The sequence below is a fragment of the Pristiophorus japonicus genome, chromosome 1 (assembly GCF_044704955.1).
Source record: "Pristiophorus japonicus isolate sPriJap1 chromosome 1, sPriJap1.hap1, whole genome shotgun sequence".
NCBI lineage: Eukaryota > Metazoa > Chordata > Chondrichthyes > Pristiophoridae > Pristiophorus > Pristiophorus japonicus.
The window spans coordinates 253,499,816-253,525,698 of NC_091977.1; the positions used below are offsets into that span (position 1 = coordinate 253,499,816).

Sequence of the window (25,883 nt, forward strand, 5' to 3'; positions counted from 1 at the left end):
CTCTCTTTTCTCTTCTCTTTTCTCCTCTCTTTTCTCCTCTTCTCTTTTCTCCTCTTCTCTTTTCTCCTCTTCTCTTTTCTCCTCTTCTCTTCTCTTCTCTCTTCTCTCTTCTCTCTTCTCTCTTTTCTCTTTTCTCTTTTCTCTTCCTCTTTTCTCTTCTCTTTTCTCCTTCTCTTTTCTCTTCTCTTTTCTCTTCCTCTTTTCTCTTCCTCTTTTCTCTTCTCTTTTCTCTTCTCTTTTCTCTTCTCTTCTCTCTTCTTTTCTCTCTTCTTTTCTCTTTTCTCTTTTCTCTTTTCTCTTTTCTCTTCTCTTTTCTCTTCTCTTTTCTCTTTTCTCTTCTCTCTTCTCTTCTCTTTTCTCTTCTCTTTTCTCTTCTCTTTTCTCTTCTCTTTTCTCTTCTCTTTTCTCTTCTCTTCTCTTTTCTCTTCTCTTTTCTCTTCTCTTTTCTCTTCTCCTTTTCTCTTCTCTTCTCTTCTCTCTTCTCTTCTCTCTTCTCTTCTCTTCTCTTCTCTTTTCTTTTCTTTCTTCTCCAGTCCTGTAACCCTCCAAGATCTCTGCACTCAGCCAATTTTGACCTCTTGCCCATCCCTGATTTTTATTGCTCAACCATTGGTGACCATACCTTTAGCTGCCAAGGCCCTAAGCTCTGGAATTCCCTCTCTAAACCTCTCCATCTCTCTACCTCTCTCTCCTCCTTTAAGATGCTCCTTAGAACCTACAACTGTCCTAATATATGTCGCTGAGTTTCAAATTTTGTTTGATAACGCTCCTGTGAAATGCCTTGGGATGTTTTGCTATGTTAAAGGGGCTATATAAATGCAAGTTGATAGAATGGTTACAGCACAGAAGGAGGCCATTCGGCCCATCAAACTCTCCGCAAGAACACTTCAGCCAGTCCCACTCCCCCGCCCTTTCCTTGTAGCCCTGCAATTTTATTTCCTTCAGCTACTTATCCAATTTCCTTTTGAAAGCCGTGATTGAGTCTGTCTCCACCACCCTCTCCGGCAGTGCATTCCAGATCATAACCAGTCGCTGCGTAAAATAAGTTTTTCCTCATGTCGCCTTTGGTTCTTCTGCCAATCATCTTAAATCTGTGTCCTCTGGTTCTCGACCCTTCTGCCAATGGGAACAGTTTCTCTCTATCTACTCTAGACCCCTCAAGATTTTGATCTCCTCTCAACCTTCTCTGCTCTGAGGAGAATAACCCCATCTTCTCCAGTCTGTCCACATAACTGAAGTCCCTCATTCCTGGAACCATTCTTGTAAATTTTTTCTGCATTCTTTCTAATGCCTTCACATTCTTCCTAAAATGTGATGCCCAGAATTGGACACAATATTCCAGTTGAGGCCGAATAATTGTTTTCTAAAGATTCATCATAACTTCCATGCTTTTGTACTCTCTGCCTCTATTTATGAAACCCATGATCTTGTATGCAATTTTAACTATTTTCTCAATCTATCCTACCACCTTGAACGATTTGTGCACATATACCCCCAAGTCTCGCTGTTCATGCACCCCCTTTAGAATTGTTCCCTTTAGTTTATATTGCCTCTCCTCGTTCTTCCTACCAAAATGAATAAATTCACATTTTTCTGCATTACATTTCATCTGCCACATATCTGCTCATTCCACCAGCCTGTCCATGTCCTATTGAAGTCTATCGCTATCCTCCTCACTGTTCACTATGCTTGCAAATTTTGAAATTGTGCTCTGTACAACCAAGTCCAAGTCATTAATATATATCAAGAAAAACAGTGGTCCTAGTACCGACCCCTGGGGAATGCCTGTATCCCTTCCTCCAGTCTGAAAATCAACCATCCACTGCTACTCTCTGTTTCCTGTCACTTAGCCAATTTCGTATCCATGCTGCCAATGTCCCTTTTAATCCATGGGCTTTAGCTTTGCTGGCAAGCCTATTATGTGGCACTTTATCAAATGCCTTTTGGAAGTCCATGTACACATCAACTGCATTGCCCTCATCAACCCTCTCTGTTACCTCATCAAAAAACTCAATTAAGTTAATTAAACATGGTTTGCCTTTAAAAAATCTGTGCTTTTCTTAATTAATCCACACTTGTCCAAGTGACTGTAAATTTTGTCCCAGATTATCATTTCTAAAAGCTTCCTCACTACCGAGGTTAAACTGACTGGCCTGTAGATGCTGGGTTTATCCTTGCACTTTTTTTGAACTAAGGTGCAACATTTGCAATGCTCCAGTCCTCTGGAACCACCCCTGTATCTAAGGAGGATTGGAAGATTATGGTCAGTACCTCTGCAATTTCCACCCTTACCTCCCTCAACATCCTAGATGCATCCCATCTGTTCCCGGTGATTTATCTTGTTTAAGTACAGCCAGCCTTTCTAGTACCTCCTCTTTATCAATTTTTATCCCATCCAGTGTCTCTTGTTGATGTGAATTTAAGTCTTTTATGTTGAATTTAATTTGATAGCAACATCTCAATATAAATGATCTGAAATTCCTCTGAGGCAGAAATAGTCAAAACAAACCCAATACAACATAGAAACATAGAAAATAGGTGCAGGAGTAGGCCATTTGGTCCCTTGAGCCTACACCACCATTCAATAACATCATGGCTGATCATTCACCTCAGTACCCCTTTCCGGCTTTCTTTCCATACCCCTTGATCCCTTTAGCCATTAGGGCCATATCTAACCCCCTCTTGAATATATCTAATGAACTGACATCAACAACTCTCTGCGGTAGAGAATTCCACAGGTTAACAACTCTCTGAGTGAAGAAGTTTCTCCTCATCTCAGTCCTAAATGGCTTACCCCTTATTCTTAGACTGTGACCCTTGGTTCTGGACTCCCCCAACATCAGGAACATTCTTCCTGCATCTAACCTGTCCAGTCCGGTTAGAATTTTATATGTTTCCATGAGCTCCCCTCTCATTCTTTTAAACTCCAGTGAATACAGGCCCAGTCGATCCAGTCTCTCCTCCTATTTCAGTCCCGCCATCCCGGGAATCAGTTTGGTGAACCTTCGCTGCATTCCCTCAATAGAAAGAACGTCCTTCCTCAGATTAGGAGATCAAAACTGCACACAATATTCCAGGTGAGGCCTCACCAAGGCCTTGTACAACTGCAGTAAGACCTCCTATTCCTATACTTAAATCCCCTAGCCATGAAGGCCAACATGCTTGTTTGCCTTCTTCACTGCCTGCTGTACCTGCATGCCAACTTTCAATGACTGATATACCATGACACCCAGGTCTCGTTGCACCTCCCCTTTTCTTAATCTGCCGCCATTCAAATAATATTCTGTCTTCAAGTTTTTGCCACCAAAGTGGATAACCTCACATTTATCTACATTATACTGCATCTGCCATGCATTTGCCCACTTACCTAACCTGTCCAAGTCACCCTGCAGCATCTTAGCATCCTTCACACAGCTCACACTGCCACCCAGCTTAGTGTCATCTGCAAACTTGGAGATATTACTCTCAGTTCCTTCATCTAAATCATTGATGTAACAGGATTTAGCAGAGAAAACCATGGGTGTGTTCTACATTCGAATTTCAGCGAATAGTAATAAATACTGTTATTTATGTTGTGTTTTTACACATCAAAACCTCTACAGAATTATTTCTGAAGTGTGTTAGCTGTTGCTATGTAGTTAAATTTTGAAGGGTAGATGAATTTTGAGGTTTCTGTGGGAAGGCCGTTTCCCAAATTGGTTGCTGGCTTACTGGTTATTCATAATGATCTTAATTTCACAGTCCAGGAAACCTTTCAAATGTATCTCTGATAGAAAGGCTAAGGTATACTTGGCCATTAAGAAGTTCCCAATTTGAGAAGCTTGTTTATTTCAATAGCGACTCTCCCATAACTGCTGCCACAACAGATGGGGTGAAGGGTGGTTCTTTGAGGGTGGGGAAAGCTATGTGCTTATCCATCTTGTGCAAGACCTTATCTCAGTGTTTCACCTCGGCAGTGGAGGGATTTTTTGTTTCCTATGAAATAATAACCAGAATGTAAATGTTACTGGTGGATGAGTTAAGGTCAGAGTCACTATCTCAAAGCCATAATATATCAAGCTCTAGGAAGTGTAATAATTAATGTATAAACATAACATAAGAACATAAGAATTAGGAGCAGGAGTAGGCCATCTGGCCCCTCGAACCTCCTCCACATTCAATAAGATCTAGACTGATCTTCGACCTCAGCTCCACTTTCCTACCCTCTCCCCATAACCCTTGATTCCCTTATCGTTCAAAAATCTATCTATCTATCTGTCTATATATTCAATGACCCATGACCCAGCCTCCACAGCTCTCCAGGGTGGAGAATTTCAAAGATTCACAACCCTCTGAGAGAAGATGTTCCTCCTCATTTCCATTTTAAATGGGCGATCACTTATTCTTAAACTCTGCCCTCTAGTTCTAGATTCCCCCACGAGGGGAAACATCCTCTCTGCATCTACCCTGTCAAACCCCTACAGAATCTTATGTATTTCTGCTGCGTACGCTGCTACATCAATTTTTTTGAATTTTACCGAAAACATCCATGAAGTTTCAAAAAAGGTTCCTCTTTTAGCTTTGAATAATCTGCAAGGAAATTAATAAATTAGATGTATGATAAAAATGCATATTCATTATGCAAAGCAAAAGATTTTTAGGTGAAAACAAATCAGTAAATGTAAGATTTCAGTGTGTTTAAAACGAATTGAAAGTACATTTTCAGCTTGTGTAGCTTACTTCCCCCTCTTCATTTTCTCAAAGCCTTGATTATCAAGGGTTTGGTTCCATGGATAGCAATTGCATTCAGCCATCTCACCCAAGTAGTTGCTATTTACTTGTGACCATTGGCTTGCAAGTGTTGGTAGGTTAATCAACTGTAGAAAACATTGGAGCTGAATCGAATCCTATCATCCTGCAAGATAGATGCATGTAAATCGGGAGAGCTCACCTTGATAAGAATCCACAGATAATACGAGCTGATTCTTCCTGACCCTTCTAATATCTTCTTTACAACATCACTAACACACACATCACTACAAGATGGCTCCACAAAAAACTTGTCAGTTGATCTGGTCACTTGACCCTTTTATTAGTATACATCAGCAGTTGCATTACCTCAGTAGTACACTAGGTGGAGAAGTAGTTCACTGGGTGGAGCTCCATATTACCAAGGGACATAAGAACATAAGAAATAGCAGCAGGAGTAGGCCATATGGCCCCTCGAGCTTGCTACGCCATTCAATAAGATCATGGCTGATCGGATCATGGACTCCGCTCCACTTCCCGGCCCACTCCCCATAACCCCTTATCGTTTAAAAAACTGTCTATTTATGTATTAAATTTATTCAATGTCCCAGCTTCCACAGCTCTCTGAGGCAACAAATTCCACAGATTTACAACCCTCTGAGAGAAGAAATTCCTCATCATCTCTGTTTTAAATGGGCAGCCCCTAAGATCATGCCATCTAGTTCTAGTCTCCCCCATCAATGGAAACATCCTCTCTGCATCCACCTTGTCAAAACCCCTCATAATCTTATACGTTTCGATAAGATCACCTCTCATTCTTCTGAATTCCAATGAATAGAGGCCCAACCTACTCAACCTTTCCTCATAAGTCAACCCCCTCATCTCCGGAATCAACCTAGTCAACCTTCTCTGAACTGCCTCCAAAGCAAATATATCCTTTCATAAATATGGAAACCAAAACTGCACGCAGTATTCCAGTGGCGGTCCTGTGGCTATTTGTAGCTTATTTGCAGAGAGAGCTTGATGAGTTGAGATGGAGGTTGAACTGGCCAAGGATGAGAATTCACTCAGTGCAGAGGTTGAGGGAGGAGAGCAGTGAAGATATGTCAGTGAGAAAATTGGCATAGTACTTGGGTGGACGATAGAGAACAAGGATTTGAAATGAGAAGCGAGAGGGTTGGAACAAGGTGAGATGCTCAAAGGAGGAGACGATGCTGGATGAGAAGGCATAGGGTGACAGTCCAAGGTGTAATTTTATGATAAGAGGCGCACTGACACCACAGCAGTCTGGGAAGGGCAGGTGGTGGAAGGTACAGCCAGGTTGGCAGACTCTTTTTATGGGTAAGGTGTCATCACCCCTCAGCCAGGTTTCTGTCAAGACCATGATGTTGATGCAATCATCCACGATAAGTTCATGGATGGAAAGTGAATGGAATTCTGGAGGGAGATGTGGAGAGGGCTGGTGAAAGCTGATCCACTGCCAGCGTCCACAGGATCAGCATCGGGAGGGGTGAGTGGCACGGGAAGGAGGTAGGAAATATTAGCCCCCAGTGGGCACGCTGGGCGGAAAGGTTGGCAAGAGAATAGGATGGGGCAGGTAGTGTTGCTGCTGATGAGGCAGTGACGAGTGCCTCGATTGAATCTTTGGAGGATGTTACGAGAGGCACAGAGGGAAGCTATAGGCTTATCGAAGAGGGACTCAAGCCTGGGACAGCAGCAGGAGAGTAGGAAGGTCCAGGCATGCTGAAGGGTTGGGGTACGGATTTCGGAGTGCGTAGTATCTGAGAGGGGAGAAATTAAAGGGGGAATGTCAACAGGAGAGAGGGGCCTAGGAGGGGTAAAGAGAAAAGAAGAAAAATAAGGGAGACAAAAAAAGTGAAAAAAGAAGTGATGGTTTCGGATTCGGAACGACAGCCAAAACGCGCATGCGAATGGACACCGGGAAATTGAAGTTATATAGGCCTGGTTACAAAGCAAGATTAGGATACATATATCCTGGGGAATAGAGAGGAGACAATAGGAGGGAGCCCAGAGTTAAAGTCAGAGGTCCCGTTGTGGGATAAAGTACATAAGCTGGAGTCAACAACCTGATGTCCAGGTTTGGAGACCGGTGTGGAGGGCGAGTGAAGAGTAGAGTATTGGAGGATGTACTGTTGGGGGTTTCTCCGTGCAAATGCAGATTCCGGAAGAGTGCAGAATCAATCGCGGGACAGAAAGATGGTGGCAAAGTTGGAGGTCACCACAGAATCCAGAGGTGACGGAGAAATGGAGTTCGGCCCAGGAGAATGACATTCTGACTAGGAACCACACTTCAACTGAAGTTGGAAAAACCAGTTGGACAGTCATGAACTCAGCAGGTAACGGCAGCGGTGGGTGATGAGCTGTAACCTGGACAGAATTACTTTAAAATTTAAGCAACGAAGCAGCAGATCAGAGACCCAGCAGCTGAGTGTGACAGTGGAGTCCAGTGCAGATGTGCAGTCTCAGCATCCAGAGAAGTCCAGGAATTTGGAAGCCAATTTTGAAAAAAGGTCCAATGCTCACTGAGGAAAGCAAAAAGTGGGCAGTCAGGAGATGGGCAGTGGCAGTTTAACCTAGCAGTTAACATGTAGTTAGGACTAAAATGCACCCACCATTAGAGCCAGGAGAAATGAAGCAGTAGGTAAGCAGTGAATGGGGAGAAAGGGTAAATGATGGGCAAGGGTTGCGGTGTACAGCAAGATGCTCCTCAGGGAGCTGTCTGCCCAGGAGACAACTTGAATCTGCAGTTTCCAATCCTCTCCTTCTTTGAGCCAGGTGATAGAGGTGTTCCAAATCATGAATGATTTTGACGGAGTACATAAGGAGAAACTGTTCCCACTGGCAGAAGGGTCGGTAACCAGAGGACACATATTGAAGGTTTTTACTAAAGAATCGGAGGTGAGATGTGGAAACCATTTTTTACGCAGCGAGTTATTATGACCTGGAAAGCACGGCCTGAAAGGGTGATTGAAGCAGATTCAATAGTAACTTTCAAAAGGGAATTGGATGAATACTTGAAGGGAAATATTTGCAGACTATGGGGAAAGAGCAAGGGAGTGGGACTAATTGGATCACTCTTTCAAAGAACTGTCAGAGACACATGATGGGCCAAATGGTCTCCTGTTCTGTATCTTTATTTGATTCTATGATTTTATCAATGTGCAGCTGGTGTGCAACCACAGAAAAAGATTTAAGCAGTCTAGCACCTGATTCCCTGGGTGCTTCCATGATGCTTTCGCACTGCAGCAGTCCAACATCCCAAAAATGTTCCGACTTGGAATGAACCTTAACGAATGGTTGCTAGGTAACTAAGCAATGTCCCCTTCAGGTCTGGCTGCTGACTTTCACGAGGAACCCCACCAGTGAGCACCAAGAGCGATCGAACCACATGACAACCAGCTGTGTCATTGAGTGAGCCGTCAGCATGATCAAGTTGTACTTCAAGTGCCTGGACAGGTCTGGAAGCGCCCTTAATACACGCCAGCGAGGGTCTCGTGGATAATTGTGGTGTGATGTGTCCCGCACAACGTAGGGTATGAGCGAGGTCCAGGAGGAACAAGTTGTTCAGGACTACTCATCTGTTGAGGATTCCAATGGTGAGGAAGATGATGGGGCACCTAATGCAAGACCAGCTGATCACATTGCTGCTCGGGATGCTCTGATAGCTCCACGGTTCGATCTGTCATTCAAACTGGGCCAAAGTCACTATAATATCCCTTACTCCCACACAAGTAATCCTGTAGCCATCCATCCACATCCACCAGCTGCTGTCGATTCATCTCTCCAGCTTCAGCATCAAACAAATGAAAAGCACTCAAAGAAAGAAAGACTTGGGATTATAGAGTGCCTTTCACAGCCACCGGACGTCTCAGAAAGCACTTTACAGCCAATGAAGTACTTTTAGAGTGTAGTCACTGTTGTAATGTGGGAAACGCGGCAGCCAATTTGCTCACAGCAAACTCCCACAAACAGCAATGTGATGATGACCCGATAATCTGTTTTTGTTATGTTAATTGAGGGATAATGAGAGGGGACCTCATAGAAACGTTTAAAATTCTGACGGGTTCAGACAGGTTAGATGCAGGAAGAATGTTCCCAATGTTGGGGAAGTCCAGAACCAGGGGTCACAGTCTAAGGATAAGGGGTAAGCCATTTAGGACCGAGATGAGGAGAAACTTCTTCACCCAGAGAGTGGTGAACCTGTGGAATTCTCTACCACAGAAAGTTGTTGAGGCCAATTCACTAAATATATTCAAAAAGGAGTTAGATGAAGTCTTTACTACTTGGGGGATCAAGGGGTATGGCGAGGAAAGCAGGAATGGGGTACTGAAGTTGCATGTTCAGCCATGAACTCATTGAATGGTGGTGCAGGCTAGAAGGGCCGAATGGCCTACTCCTGCACCTATTTTCTATATTTCTATGTTTCTATAGCCAGGACACCAGGGAAAACTCCCCTGCTCTTCAAAATAGTGCCATAGGATCTTTTACGTCCACCTGAGAGAGCAGACACGACCTCGGTTTAACGTCTCATCTAAAAGAAGGCAGCTCCAACAGGGTAGTGCTCTCTCAGCACTGCACTCAAGTGTCAGCCTAGATTTATGTGTTTAAATCCCTGAAGTGGGACTCAAAAGTGAGTGTACTACTCACTGAGCCACTACTGACACTAATGGGGAGCACGGGAAAGTGGTGCAAATTTATTAATTTAATGTGATCCAGCAAATGAATATTGATAACCAATATAAAAAACAAAGCAGCATATGAACTATAAAGCTTTTCTTTTCCACTTTTACACTTTTACATGGTGCTACTCCTGTGGCTGCAGCAGAGGTGGTGGCACTGTTAACTGCTCTGTCTTTTGAGGTGCTCGTGACTGGTGCCCCCTGGGTATTGGAGCCCGTAAGGGCCCCGCCAAAGACTGCTCTATCTGTGCAGGGGAAAACTAGGCTATGAGTAGGGGGGATGAGGAAGTATGTCAGGTACTGGTTGAGGAGGGAGCAACTGGTGAGACATGCATGCATTTTGAGAAGATTGTGCATTTTCCTCTCCCTTGCCATCATCTTTCCTCCCCTGGGCCAACGGCACATCACTCCTGCCTCTGCGGGAAAGCAGCTTGTAGATCATCAGTATCGCCTTGGAAGCTCCTGTCTAATCTATCTGCCACAGTGGTTATGTTACTGGACTAGTAAACCAGAGACCTGGACAAACGATGCAGAGACGTGAGTTCAAAGCCCACCATGGCAGCTGGGGAATTTAAATTCAGTTAATTAAATAAATCTGGAATAAAAAAACTAGTATCAGTAAAGGTGACCATAAAACTACTGGATTGCAATAAAAACCCATCTGGTTCACAAATGTCCTTTTAGGGAAGGAAATTTGCTGTCCTTACCCAGCCTAGATGTGGCTCCAAATCCACTGCAATGTTATTGACAAGCAAATGGCTGAGTTGTAACAAAACGCTGTGAAAAACAATAATAAGAAAAAAAAAACACCCGGCATTGACCTCGGCACCAGCTTCGGAACAACAATGGCACACCCAGCCCAGCGACCCTGCAACGTTCTCCTCACTAACATCTGGGGACTTGTGCCAAAATTGGGAGAGCTGTCCCACAGCATAGTCAAGCAATAGCCTGACATAGTCATATTCAGCCAATGACCCAGACTCCTCCATTACTGGGAGGTGAGGATGTGAGGGGAGTGTGGATGGGACGTTGTGCATTGAAACGGAACACTGGATGCTGATGAAAGTGAAGTGGGTGTGAGGAGTGCTGTGAATGGTGTACACTAGACATGACGGAATGAGAGAGGTGCACTGCAGGATGTAGATGCATCTCTAACTTTGCTTACCTTTCCTGATCTGGTCAGGTCACTGAAACGTTTGTGCCGCTAGATCCAGGATCTGATGGTGACGCTCCTGCCGCATCCATCCTGTGGCAGCAGGTTCCTCTTTCCCATAGGGCAACAGAACCTCCCTCCTGGTCCTTGCGACACCCAGCAGAACATCCAGGGATTACTCACTGAACCTGGGCGCAACCTTTACTCGTGTTCCAGCCAAAGTTCCCTCTAATTTTTATTTTAGGTGTGCGATCCCTTTAAATTTGCTGCGCAGTTGCGCATGCCCAGTAACTTTTACCTAGTGTGCGGGACTTCGCGATCACTGCACGACCATGCAGCTTAGGGGAAACGTTGCTTACAGCCATCTCAATAAACCTTATCCCTCCAATCCACTTCCTTCCAACCTACAAGCCTCCTCTCCCCGCTTCATCTCTGAACTGGGCCTTTAAATAGACGAGGGGAAATCGCGCCATGCGGGTTCGCGTTATGCCCGCTCACACACAGTGGAGACGTGGAACCCGGAAGTTAAATGCCAATGAGGCATCCCCGTTGCATTTGGACATTCCTACCCGTCCCATGATGTTGCGGGTTCGTCGCCCGCGATCGGCCTCCTCTGCTACATTCCTGTCTCTGCATTATATCGGGGTCTTTATGTCTTGACATGTTGAGTGATGAAAGGCGAAAAATTAAAACAATTTTTAGAAGCTAGTCAAAAATAAAATAAGAAAAAAAAGTCAATTCTTTCTTGGCAGTGATGCTGTTGCCCCACAAGATGGAGCCATTTAATTCTCAGCACAGTTCCATTGCAGTATTGCAACAACAACATTCTACACTCTTGCCAATCCTTTTACAAAAGGGAATTGGAGGCCTTTAAATATGAGAATTTTCAATTCTGAAAGTATCTTCTGTTCCTCTAGTTCATTTAAAATTTTCCAATTTAAGCTGTATTTACTTTCCCTAATCCTAGTTCCAAAATATATTGCCACACATTTTTCTAAATTGGAATCCAGAACTGGAAAATTTCATTAACTTTGCTTCCAGTTTCCACCCTTCCTTCTCCTTCACATGGTCCAACTCTGACTCTTCCCTTCCCTTCCTCGACTTCTCTGTTTTCATTTCTGGGGTTAGACTATTGACTAATATCCACAATAAGCCTACTGACTCCAACAGCTACCTTGATTACACTTCCTCCCACCCCCACTCCCTGTAAGGACTCTACTCTGTTCTCCCAGTTTCTCCATCTTTGTCGCATCTGTTCTGACGATGCCACCTTCAATGCTAGTGCTTCTGATAGGCCTTCCTTTTTCCTCAACCGAGGATTCCCCTCTACTGTTTTTGAAATGGGCCTCGACCATGTCCGTTCCATTTCCCGCTCTTCTACTCTCAACCTTTCCCCTCCCTCCCAGAATCATGATAGAGTTCCCCTTCCACTCCAGCAACCTCCACAATCAACGGATCATCCTCTGCCATTTCCACCACCTCCAGCGTGATCCCAGCACCAAAACACATCTTTCCCTTCCCTCCTCTTTCAGCATTCCGAAGGGACCGCTCCCTCTGTGACACCCTGGTCCACTCTTCAACCACCCCCAGCACCCACTTCCCTTCCCACGGCACCTTCCTGTGCAAGCGCAGGAGATGCAACATCTGCCCTTTTACCTCCTCCCTTCCCACCGTCCAGGTCCCCAAACATTCCTTCCAGGTGAAACAGCGATTTATTAGTACTTCTTGCAATTTAGTATACTGTATTCATGATGTGGTCTCCTCTACGTTGGGGAGATTAAACGCAGATTGGGTGACCGCTTTGCGGAACATCTCCGTTCAGTCCGTAAGCATAACCCCGAGCTTCCGGTCACCTGTCACTTTAATTCTCCGCTCCACTCCCACTCTGATCTCTCCGTTCTCGGACTCCTACACTGTTCTAATGAAGCTCAACACAAGCTCGAGGAACAGCACCTCATCTTTCGATTAGGTACTTTACAGCCTTCTGGACTCAACATCGAGTTCAACAATTTCAGACCATAACCTCTGCCTTATTTTTGTGGACGGCAGCTATTGGTGATTCTGTCATTCCCATTTACACCTCCTCTGGACCATCCTTTTGTTTCTTTACTTGTCCCATTACCATCTCCTTTTTCCTTGCACCATCATCCTTTTGTTGTTTGCGGGGGAATTTTAATCCAAAAAGACGGGTGGGTTAGAGTCAGATGGGAGTTAAAACTCTGAATCCTGCCCAGAACCTGCCACCAACCTGCCCACATCCAACATAATGGAGGCCGGATGGTGGGCGAGCAACCAACCCACTGCCAGGAGTTGGGTCTGCCATTTAAATATTATAATGAGGCTGGTGTATCTCAGATTTAACCACCATTTTAAATTTAACAATGGCTGGTCGGTTTTGCAGGCCTCGTGAAACCCGCCAGCTAAACGAAGGCGAGGTCTGCTGGAGCCAGGAGGTAAGTGCCTTTACTGCCTAACCAGCGATCGGAAACACCGCCCCCCCCCCCTCCCCCATGAGGCCTCCGATCTTGCCTTCCCAGCCTCCCCCACTCTCCATGGATGCTCTTCCGGCCCGCTCTGAGCACCCCAGGCCACACAATCCCTCCCTCCCTCCTCTCTCAGGCCTAGTGCTGCAGGCCTACCTGCCCGCAGCCAGCCAGCCAGCCTCTCCATCTGGCTGGCTGTTGGTGGGGAAACAGAGGTTTCAAATGCAAATCAGTCACTGCTGTTAAATTCAGCAAGGCCTGCGGGAAACAGTTCCGAGCCCCCCCCCCCCCACTCCCAACCTGCCAAAATTCAGCCCGTAATCTCTCCTGTATTCCACCCGATCACAGAGCTTCCCTTTTGTTCTTTCCTCCCTTCCCCCTTTCCCTGCCTCTGCACTTGTTTAAATCCTATTATATCTCTAACTTATTGCAGTTTTGACGAAGTGTCATCGACCTGAAACGTTCTCTCTTTCTTTCTCCGCAGATGCTGCTTGACCTGCTGAGTGTTTCCAGCATTTTCTGTTTTTATTTCCGATCTAAATACAAGAATTGTTTTCTCAATGTAATGTTTGCCAAAGTGGTCATCCCATCATATATTTCAGTTTTGTAATTTTTCCTCCCCACTTTTTCCTGTTTCTTCTCTACTTTTATGTCACCTTAAAAATTGGGGAGGTCAGGACAGACCACCCTTTACACATCTTAGTGTCACTCATTGGTCACCCTCCCAGGAGAGAAGGATTGTTGTCTTGATGCACAATGTACGAATATGTAAAACCAGTAATAAGCGATCTCTCTCTAGATCGAGAGCTCAAGTTGCTCTTTGGCTCTTATTGACTTCAGCTGCTTTTGCAAATTTATAGAAATTATAAAAAGGTTTTTTATAAACTTCTTTCTGTAGTATGTTCTAATTTGTTCCATTCATGTTTAATGAGCCATTCACCTCTAGATGGAGCTAATAGTAATGCTTTGCTTTGTCACAAGGGGCTGTTTCATCACAAACAGACCAGCAAATGATTGGAATAGTGCATCTCGTGGCTTTCGTGTTTTCTGTATTCTTACATTCTCTCTTTCTATTTTATTTGCCATTTGCTCCTCATTCTGAAGGGAACAGTGATCAGTATGTGTAACTCGGCATACACAGATTCTGTGGCAGTAGGAATGTAGGGCTCAATTTTCCCCAATTATCTGCACCGTTTTTTTGGCCCGAACCATTTTTTTTGGAGTAAATTAAAATCTCCCAAGTTTCCCCAAAGTTCACTTCGTTAGGATTTTTTCAGACTACGATTTTTTTTTTAACCTCATTGGGCGGCATAACCTGCCACTCGTGCCAATTCTGGCCATTTAAGCAAGTTTTGCCAGCTCCAATTTACTCTAATTTTTCTTGGGACGGCGTATGTGACCACTCTGGGCAGTTAACAAAATCAGCGGCGGTAAGAGAATCAGTACAGCAGATGCAGTTCCACGGCCCAGACAGTAGCAGCAGAGAGCGGGGAGGAGAGGGTGGAGAGGGGGAGGCCTTTCAGCCAGGGTTAGCAGCGGCAACCACCATCGGGAGGAGGGAGACCCTTCAGCCAGGGCTAGCAGCGGCACACGACACCAGCATCGGGAGGGGAGGGAAGTCTTTCGGCCAAGGTTAGGAGTGGGTGCAGGGTAGCCTTTTGGCATAAACACTTTAATAATTTAATGATGGAATGCTGCTGCAACGTGCAAGGTGCTTGTGCAGGATGCTGTGAGCTGGCCAGAATGTGTTATATGTTTCATTTTCCAGTCTCAGCCCGCAGTGTGTCCCTCGTTACCCTGGCGACCCGATCTTTTTGGCGCAGATCTTAGACTCCACCCCCCAAAGCTAAAGGACAGGCTAGGCGGCACCAAAATGAACAATTCAAACAGGGAAAGTTGGATAATTTTTGGGGGGGCATAGTTGGGGCCCCCAAAAAAACAGGCATAAATCTTCAAGTACGCCAAAAAACAACTTTGGGGAAAATTGAGCCCATTATTTGGAGAGCAGCTGTGAATGGTGAACAATGGTACTCGAAAGCAAAGGCTGCCTTCAATACACTCAGGATTTGAATGATATGAATCATGAGAGCAAAGTATGCAGTCAATATCTGAAGCGCAAGAATATGTTGCACTGGTATCTACCTACTCCCGCTCATCTTTACATCCTCCTGATTGCTCACAGTCAGATTGATGATGTGCATAATGTCCACCCATATATGGGCAGGCACATTGTAAGCATATGCAAATGAGGGAAATATGCCGTCTTGTGTTATTTGCGCAGTTGCAACACTGAATGCTGGGAACGTTGGTGCTTGATGTGGTGGAGGGAGGGAGGGAGCATTTAGTTTTTCAAACCCAGGAAACGTGTGGCATCATTCACAGGTCAGTGGGAGAATTTACGTAAGCTGAGAGGTCACCAATACCATTCCAGTTGAACAGAAGCCGGAACACTCACCAAAGACGCGTTAACAATCCTGAGGGCAGAAGATCAGTTGGCTTCAGAGACGTACTTTTGTGATGGGCGCACTTCCAGTCACGTCCGATGTGCACTCAATTCTGTGAAGCTGGAAAATGAGGGCCCCTCAAGACACTTTAGTGCTGTTAACCTTACAGGCATGAATGCTGTCCGAAAAGTAAACTGTGATTTTAAAGCAGCAGAAACAACCCCCTTATCCTACCCAATTTAACATATTTTTATAACTTGTGAACCATCTGAGGCAGTCCCTCGAATCGAGGATGACTTGCTTCCACTCTAAAAAGAGATGTGTTCAATGAGTTCACAGGTGTTTCAATGAAGGACCTAATAATCCATGTCCCGAAATGCATGTTGAAGGGCGGAAGATGCCTATGCGTGGATTTTTTTAACACCAGCCACCACATGGGCTTGACAGAACTAGGTTTTGGTCCAGTATCAAGTATTAACCAAGACGACTGGAGACCAGTTCTGTTCCATGGACTTAGTGCGCACACATAGCGCAGTGTGGGCTGGCCCGTGCTGCCCCTGGGCCCTCGCCTCTTCTGGGCCCAGGGACCATCACCACTCACTTGCTGATTTGTCTTTGTGTTGAGTTTACCCATGTTAACACTGGCAGTCTGACCTGTTCTGTTGCTTGATTCACCAAAGGGAAACTAACAGTAATTGATTACAAACTCTGTTCCAGATCTTTCTTAGGGACTGGCTTACTCAAGAATCTGGTGATATAAAACCAGCATTAATAAATCAGAAGTGGTAAAAAAACACATCATTGCAATGAAGAACAGAGGGACCAGTATAAATGGATAGTGAGACATTAAGATTCTGATAATTCTAACAAAACATAAGATTTTGAGGGGGTAGATGTAGAGAGGAAGTTTCCCCTCATGGGGGAATCTAGAAACATAGAAACATAGAAAATAGGTGCAGGAGTAGGCCATTCAGCCCTTCGAGCCTGCACCACCATTCAATAAGATCATGGCTGATCATTCGCCTCAGTAACCCTTCCCTGCTTTCTCTCCACACCTCTTGATCCCTTTAGCTGTAAGGGCCATATCTAACTCCCTCTTGAATATATCTAACAAACTGGCCTCAACAACTCTCTGCGGCAGAGAATTCCACAGGTTAACAACTCTCTGAGTGAAGAAGTTTCTCCTCATCTCGGTCCTAAATGGCTTACCTCTTATCCTTAGACTGTGTCCCCTGGTTCTGGAGTTCCCCAACATTGGGAACACTCTTCCTGCATCTAACCTGTCCAGTCTCGTCAGTATTTTATATATTTCTATAAGATCCCCTTCAATTCTTCTAAACTCCAGTGAATATGGGCCCAGTAGATTCAATCTCTCCTCATATATCAGTCCTGCCATCCCAGGAATCAATCTGGTGAACCTTCGCTGCACTCCCTCAATAGCAAGAACGTCCTTCCTCAGATTAGAAGACCAAAACTGAACACAATATTCCAGGTGAGGCCTCACCAAGGCCCTGTACAACTGCAGTAAGACCTCCCTGCTCCTATACTCAAATCCCCTTGCTATGAAGGCCAACATTTGCCTTCTTCACCGCCTGCTGTACCTGCATGCCAACTTTCAATGACTGATGTATCATGACACCCAGGTCTCGTTGCACCTCCTCTTTTCCAAATCTGCCGCCATTCAGATAATATTCTGCCTTTGTGTTTTTGCCACCAAAGTGGATAACCTCACATTTAATCCACATTATACTGCATCTGCCATGCATTTGCCCACTCACCTAACCTGTGAGCCTCTTAGCATCCTCTTAGCAGCTTGCACTGCCACCCAGCTTAGTGTCATCTGCAAACTTGGAGATATTACACTCAATTCCTTCATCTACATCATTGATGTATATTGTAAATAGCTGGGGTCTCAGCACTGAGCCCTGCGGCACCCCACTAGTCACTGCCTACCATTCTGAAAAGGACCCATTTATCCCGACTCTCTGCTTCCTGTCTGTCAACTAGTTCTCTATCCACGTCAATACATTACCCCCAATACCATGTGCTTTAACTTTGCACACCAATCTCTTGTGTGGGACTTTGTCAAAAGCCTTTTGAAAGTCCAAATACACCACATCCACTGGTTCTCCCTTGTCCACTCTACTAGTTACATCCTCAAAAAATTCTCGAAGAATTGTCAAGCAGGATTTCCCTTTCATAAATCCATGCTGACTTGGACCGATCCCGTCACTGCTTTCCAAATGTGCTGCTATTTCATCTTTAATAATTGATTCCAACATTTTCCCTGCTACTGATGTCAGGCTAACTGGTCTATAATTACCCGTTTTCTCTCTCCCTCCTTTCTTAAAAAATGATGTCACATTAGCTACCCTCCAGTCCATAGGAACTGATCCCCAATACATCCACTATTTCTATGGCTACTTCCTTAAGTATTCTGGGATGCAGACTATCTTATGGAACTTAGGGAAAGGTAACTTCGATGGTGTGAGACGTGAATTGGCTAGAATAGACTGGCGAATGATACTTAACGGGTTTACGGTGGATAGGTAATGGCAAACATTTAAGGATCACATGGATGAACTTCAACAATTGTACATCCCGGTCTGGAGTAAAAATAAAACGGGGAAGGTGGCTCAACCGTGGCTAACAAGGGAAATTAATTTAATGTTAAATCCAAGGAAGAGGCATATAAATTGGCCAGAAAAAGCAGAAAACCTGATGACTGGGAGAAATTTAGAATTCAGCAGAGGAGGACAATGGGTTTAATTATGAGAGAGAAAATAGTGTACGAGAGGAAGCTTGCAGGGAACATAAAAACTGACTGCAAAAGCGTCTATAGATATGTGAAGAAAAAAAGATTAGTGAAGAAAAACATAGGTCCCTTGCAGTCAGAATCAGGTGAATTTATAATGGGGAACAAAGAAATGGCAGACCAATTGAACAAATACTTTGGTTCTGTCTTCACTAAGGAAGACACAAATAACGTTCCGGAAATACTAGGAGACAGAGTGTCTAGGGAGAAGGAGGAACTGAAGGAAATCCTTATTAGTCAGGAAATTGTGTTAGGGAAATTGATGGGATTGAAGGTCGATAAATCCCCAGGGCCTGATAGTCTGCATCCCAGAGTACTTAAGGAAGTGGCCCAAGAAATAGTGGATGCTTTGGTGATCATTTTCCAGCAGTCTGGAGTAGTTCCTATGGACTGGAAGGTAGCTAATGTAACATCACTTTTTAAGAAAGGAGGGAGAGAGAAAAGGGGGAATATAGACTGGTTAGCCTGACATCAGTTGTGGGGAAAATGTTGGAATCAATTATTAAAGATGAAATAACAACGCATTAGGAAAGCAGTGACAGGATGAGGAGAAACTTCTTCACTCAGAGAGTTGTTAACCTGTGGAATTCTCTGCCGCAGAGAGTTGTTGATGCTAGTTCGTTAGATATATTCAAGAGGGAGTTAGATATGGCCCTTACGGCTAAAGGGATCAAGGGGTATGGAGAGAAAGCAGGATAAAGGTACTGAGGTGAATGATCAGCCATGATCTTATTGAATGGTGGTGCAGGCTCGAAAGGCCTAATTCTGCACCTATTTTCTATATTTCCATGTTTCTAGGACCCTAGTCTCTGAATTAACTATGTCTCTCTCCATCTTAATACAGAATTCTACCATATTATGGTCACTCTTTCCCAAGGGGCCTCGCACAACAAGATTGCTAATTAGTCCTTTCTCATTACACATCATCCAGTCTAGGATGGCCAGCGTTCTAGTTGGTTCCTCATCATATTGGTCTAGAAAACCATCCCGAACACACTCCAGGAAATCCTCCTCCACTGTATTGCTACCTGTTTGGTTAGCCCAATCTATATGTAGATTAAAGTCGCCCATGATAACTGCTGTACCTTTATTGCACGCATCCCTAATTTCTTGTTTGATGCTGTCCACAACCTCACTACTACAGTTTGGTGGTCTATACACAACTCCCACTAGCGTTTTCTGCCCTTTGGTATTCCGCAGCTCCACCCATACAGATTCCACATCATCCAAGCTAATGTCCTTCCTTACTATTGCGTTAATTTTCTCTTTAACCAGCAACGCTATCCCACCTCCTTTTCCTTTCTGTCTATCCTTCCTGAATGTTGAATACCCCTGGATGGATCTAGGGCATAGTTTCAGAATAAGGGGTCGCCCATTTAAAACCGGAGATGAGGAGGAATTTCTTCTCTGAGGATCTTGAATCTTTGGAATTCTGTATAGACCACCAAATGTTAAGTAGCTGGATTGTGGACAGCATATTCAAGAATTAGGGATGACCGTGAATAAGGGTACAGCAGTTATCATGGGCGACTTGTAATTACTTTGATTCTTAACAAACAGGAGCCATTGAATAATTTAAGGTGGATAGACAGATTTTGACTGGAGTGTGTTCGGATGGTTTTCTAGACCAATATGATGAGGAACAATTCATTAAGACTTTCAGATAGAATTGTGTTAGAAGAAGCTCAGGAAGACTATATACTTCTCTTTCAGCCCAAATCACGTGAAATTGCAAGGTGATTTTTATTTTAGTACCGTTTCTCAGAATGTCTTTATACTGGAGGTTGAACACTTTGAAAGCGGAATGTTCAGAATATGAACAATATGATTCTTCAAATATATATAAATTGTTTGCTATACACGTCTCTCTATTTACTATACATCGCCAAATCATAATTCTAAACTATTTAATCTGGATTATAATATGAAAGCCTGAAATATTAATTTTGTACTTTATATATTTTTGCCAACAGGATATGACCACTATAGAAAGAATGTCAAGTTGCCTTGATGAGACGTGAGTACTGAAGGGAGCGGAATAGTTGCTTCATCTTTCTTTATGCCTAGGGAGCATGCTAGTGTATTGGGAGAGGTATTCAAATTTTGAAGTGAATACTTTGTTTAATTTAGATGCTTTGATAATTCAATTTTCAGCACCAAGTTATCACTTTTCTGTGTTAATTACTTTGTTTAATCACATTTTTTAGATAATTGATCATTTAAATTATCAAATCATTTAAATTAAACAACTTTGAAATAACATGCTTGAATAATTGAAGCTTTTTAAGTGCAAAATCAACTTCACATTAATCAGGAATAGACTGCACCTGGGAATAAACAGAATACATTACATAATACTGAAATAATTTGTGGAAAAACAGTCAGTAAGCTTAATGTTCAGAGTGAAGATGTGATGGTAACAATTATTTTATAACTGAACAGATTGCTATTATAATTTGTGTTGGTGGATGCTTCTGCAATGTCCACAAATTCAACACTATTTAACACATCCTCTGAAATCAAATATTTTAAAAAAACACTGTTTTGAAATATGCAACTCTAATACTGCGTATTTTAAATAGACTAATTAGAAAATTAGAAAATATACAGCTTTCAATGTCAATGTTTCATATATTAAATTAAATCAAAGACTTCAGCATGTCTAGTGTTATATAGGGATTTAATCTTCAACACATACTGAGTCATGACGAGCCAACAGCACTACATCAGTCAAGCTTTTGTTCGTATCTGACTGCAATACTCAATGGGAGTGCTGCCTCTTACTAATGCTGTTATCTGTAGATTGAAGCCCAGCAAGTCATGGCAGCAGTCCTTCTCAGAAGTGTTTGGCACGCGCTGGAAGATCCTGTGGTTCATTCCATTCAGGCAGAGGCGCCCGCTGAGAGTCTCCTACCACCTCGCCAATCACGTTTAACAGATGGAAGCTGAAAAGACGGGTCCTCCTGTGTCGAAGTACTTAGCAGCATTTCCAGTAATACTCCCATCCCCATGTTCAATTTGAAACTTGACACCACTTCTCCTAGCAACAGTGGTGTGTTCGCAGTAACATTCCTATCCAAATCTTTTGTCTGTTAATGGCCAATACAGACTGTGTTTCAGGCCCATGAAAGAGTATCGGATACAACCCTTTGAAAATACTACAGTTGTCTTAGAAAGATTCATAAACAATTATTAATCAATGTTAAGAAATGTGGGGATTTCCTTTATTTAATGGAACTGGTCCAGACAATTTCAGTGGGATAACGGGATGACCATTTTGGTCAAAAATACTACACTGATTTCTCGTAATTTTTTCTGGCGACTTCTTCAAATGAATATGTCTGAACAGTTTGGATTGTGAAAGGTGATAGCAATATTGTAATGCCTGATTCATCCTCATGAATTTGTGATTCACTCTTACTTTTGTTATTGACATTCTTTTGGATAAAGCAGATGCAAATGTACACTGCTGGGAAAACATTCAGCCTCTGCAGGTCAGTAAAAAGACATCAGTCTTTGTAATGCCACATGTTAGTACAGAGAAAGATGCACAAGATGAATTGTTTGGGGGGTTTTGAAAGAATTACATTCTGGTTTTAAAATATTTTATAAATATGTTGCTTCACATGTGGCTTTTCCCCTAGCAGTCGATTTGTTAATTTTTTTGTACATTCAGTTTCTGCAGTTAATTTATACCAATATTTAACTTTTGTATCAAACATTGCTGATGGGCCTAACTACTATTTGTTACTCCTGAGTGCTGCATGACCTTTTTCATGGAAATGAGGAAAAACAAATGATCAGAGTGACTGTATGCTAGGAATATGGAAGATCTCAGTTGGAGAGGATCATGGAATGTCAGATGTACCAGATTGCATGGAGAAGTACGATTAATACATTTATTTAAGTGCAGTAAAATTAATGTGGCCAGTCCTGTAGGAAGCAGTTTACAGGGTAGCAAATCAAAGTGAATAATGTTTTATCAAGTGCCTATAATTTAGTGACTTTTATCGTGACAGTGCATTTGGCTTGTTCTGATCAGTTCAGGAACCAAAGATGCTATTTAACTGTTGGGACAAGCTCTAATTAATTATAAATTAAATTGTGATTTGTTTTAAATAACCTGCAGTAATTTTCTGCAATAACTTCTGTTGTGTCCTGATTGTTAGAGCATGATTAATCTTGATCTTTCCATAGTGACCCGGTGTGCTTTTAAAATTTATCGTGAGAGTAGTCTATGTCTACTCTCCCTTTTTATTTAAGGGATATCCTAACATGTAGTGCACAATGTTTACAAGGTTTTACACATTGCAGAAGTAAATTCTTATCCAATCAGAAAACCCTTACGTGAAACCATAAGAAATACTGACCCCTATAAGTGATGGTAAACAACTAAGATTGCATTATTGACAGTAACGAGCATGTCAGGATACTTGTTGGAACCGTGCGCTCTGTCTTTTGTGTGCTTGTAAATTCTCAGTACAATGTTTTATTTAATCTCTGCTTCATTACTTTTAAGTTGAAGTATCATTGGTATTTAAGTAAATACCTCAAGACCGGAGGGTGGGAGAGGGGGAGAGGGGGGTCGGGGGGGAGTGAAATTCCAATGCGCCTGTTTGGGGGTGGTAACATCTGGGAGATGGGGCATTCTAATCCAGGCATAGAAGTCCCACCCCGTCCTAAAAATTTGGGTTACCGCCCCTAAAAGGAAGTGGAGCGCAAAGTAACACGCTTCGCTTCCTTTCTGGGGCGGTAGTGCAGCGGACGGACGCAGCGTTACGCACTGGGCCGCGTAGTGCTGCAGCGTAGGAGGGCTATCCCCTTCATTAAAGGGAAGGGCTCAATCTGTAAACTTTGCAGTGATGAAACGGGCCTCCATGGATCACCGAGGAGCAGGCGTGCCGTGCCAACAGCCGGACACTCAAGCAGAGTGTCAGGCTGAACGATAGCGGTCACAATCCCACGATTGAGGCGCCGAAGAAAGGCGGCACTTTTTTTTTTTACATGGCCGCCACCTCCCCTTTAAGTATCGCCCCACAAGTGGCCTGCTGTCCGGTTCACATCCCCTGAAGCTGTCGCTGGCATCGCTCGGCACAGCTTCAGGGGGCGCTCCCCAATTTTTGCTCTGGGGCAAAAATGGGGCGCTGCGCACAGTGATATGTTGTCATCGCCAGCACAGCAGAGCTGGGTGCTACAGGTTACCGCCACCGCTAAATTCTTGCCATGCCTGGACGAAAAGTCGTTGGCGCCAACGGGAGGCGCAAACAACCCAAATTTCTAGGCCCATGTTTTTTCCCAATTTTTTCCCTTCCTCTTGTGAAGGTGCTGGTTTATGTTGGAGTACAGTTTACAGGTAGCAGAAACCCTGCCCAATCTTCTCAAAATAGTCTTCATTTGGAAACTTAGACGTTCAGTGTTGACCAAGTTGTTCCCCATGGAGAGCATCATGGCTGTCTGATCCTTTCCTCGTGAATGCACTTTCCAGCAGAGATCAGTGGATTGCAATTCGGACCAAGAATGAATGATTTCCCCCACCTACTTAGTCCAGTGGCATGGATACCAACTGCTAATTCAGTATACATCGGGCACCTAACTTGTGAACCCCCTGCTCTGCAGGTTTCAATTGGAGTATGGTTTCACAGTTACTTGCCTGAGCCATCAGAGGAGTTTGCTTTGCAAGACAATGTACCAGGAACAGAGTGACTTAGTCAGTGATACGATCGCGTTGTTGCATCACGAATCTCTTTCTCAAAAAATACTAGCACCACAAAGCAAAGCTCGATTACAAATGTCATGTTACAGAGGAGAACATTTGCTGCAATGCAGACTCTCTCGGTCAGCCAGTTTGGCACTTTCCTGGAACTTTAAGGGTAAGGCATTGTTGGCTTTGCCAGGAGCTGCTTGTCTGAAAGATCTCCATTGAGACGATAACCTTTTAATATTATAACTTATAAACTATACCTAATTTTAATGAACAGACTTTGCATATAGGAGTTAATGCACCACCCATCAGAATATTGTGTTCTGACAAATTGGTCATGACTTACAATGATCAAATGTCCGGGAAAATAACAAGGCTTGGCTCCCTTTCTAGATAAATTTATCATTTGTTAATGTTCAGCAGCGTGTAATTTATACCAACAAGGGATTTTGGCAATTCTAAAATGGTGTTTGTAGAATTCTCTATTTTACTCAGATGTGATAAACCTTGTCAAAAATAGGTCGTCATTTACAGTGATGGGGTGAAAGAAAACACATTTTTACAGTATGTCAGTTGTTAAGCTGTGTGTTTGGTTTTAATAAAAATACAGATTTTTCCTGTAAGTACCAAGTGATTTTTTTTTAGAATGTAATATATTATGTTATTTTGTGGAAGTTTTACTTTTGTTTGGGTACACCTAATTCTGGTTTGACCTTCATTTGCACCTGAAGTGCTGAAGTTACGAGTTGCCCACACAGTTACGGTAGGGTTTTGCTGGCGGCTCTTTGGTCCGTTGGCTTTTTGTTTGTGCACAACTGACAAAATGATACAAATCCTAACAATTGGACTAAAATATAGATCATAACTAATGTGGTTTGTATGATGCAAGCTGGTGCAAAATACTGATCTAACACTTCAAAGCAATAAACTAAATGTATTCTGAACACTAAAGGCCATTTGAGTTCTTATTTAAAAGCAAACTTTAGAATAACAGTAAAAACCTGAAATAAACATTGTTGGCGAGTCAAAAGGGCATTTGTTGCTGGTAGTCTTAAGGTCCGCATCAAGTGAATCACACTCAGCAGGGGCAGTCTTGCTAGACTTTTGCATACAAGTCAGTTCAGTCAACGTAGAAATGTAATTAAAACCATTCAAAGTGCAGTACAATTGACATTACTAAAATATAGATACTAGTTAACTTATGAAGTCATTACAAAGATGCCAGTATTTTACTAGAGCCGTATAAATTATCTTGGCAGCAACAGACTGTTTAACACCGTTTCCACGAAAAAGCTTTTGGCAAACCTCTTTTTGGGGCTTTTGAAACCCAATACCCAAAACATTGAAATGCATCATCTCAACACGAGTGTCGATGCCATCCTGATAACAATGACCGTTGCCTCTCCTGGCTCTTCCGCCCAAGCAAAAACAGGTTAACAAAAATCTTATTGATTGAATGAACTTGCATTTCTAAACAGCACCTTTCAGGACCTTGGGACACTCCAAAGGAAAACAACATACAAACACAAAAAGACACTAAATGTAGGTATAGTGTTCAGCAAGGAAAGCATTAAACCATTTAATTACGGCTCGTGGAATCCAACAGTTATCGTAAGATTTACATACAAATTAGAAACAATGTCTGTAACTGCAACTTCCTGTTACCTAAATTGTTTAAAAAAATAAAGGATGAAAGGGTGAGATAGGTCCGGCAGGTGTCAAACTGCCACAGTCTGGTGGCGTGGAGGAGACGGGTTTGAGAAGACCAAACAACTGTACTGTGTGTTTCACTGAGCTGTACCTGACCTGGAACTGCATCACGCTGACACTAGATGGCAAAAGTAGAAAAGCAGTCATTT

At 43.3% G+C, this 25,883-nt stretch overlaps 1 protein-coding gene across 2 annotated transcripts in view; it reads left to right on the forward strand.

Moving 5' to 3' along the window:
• The window catches only part of zdhhc21 (zinc finger DHHC-type palmitoyltransferase 21), a 170,940-nt gene extending 148,090 nt beyond the window's left edge, over window positions 1-22,850 (forward strand). For both annotated transcript variants that reach the window (XM_070871383.1, XM_070871373.1), the window contains exons 7-8: window positions 20,297-20,340; window positions 21,126-22,850. In XM_070871383.1, the coding sequence (XP_070727484.1) occupies window positions 20,297-20,340; window positions 21,126-21,258 (177 nt within the window). In that variant the 3' untranslated portion in view covers window positions 21,259-22,850. The remainder of the gene's footprint in view (window positions 1-20,296; window positions 20,341-21,125) is intronic.
• Window positions 22,851-25,883: the final 3,033 nt, after the last annotated feature.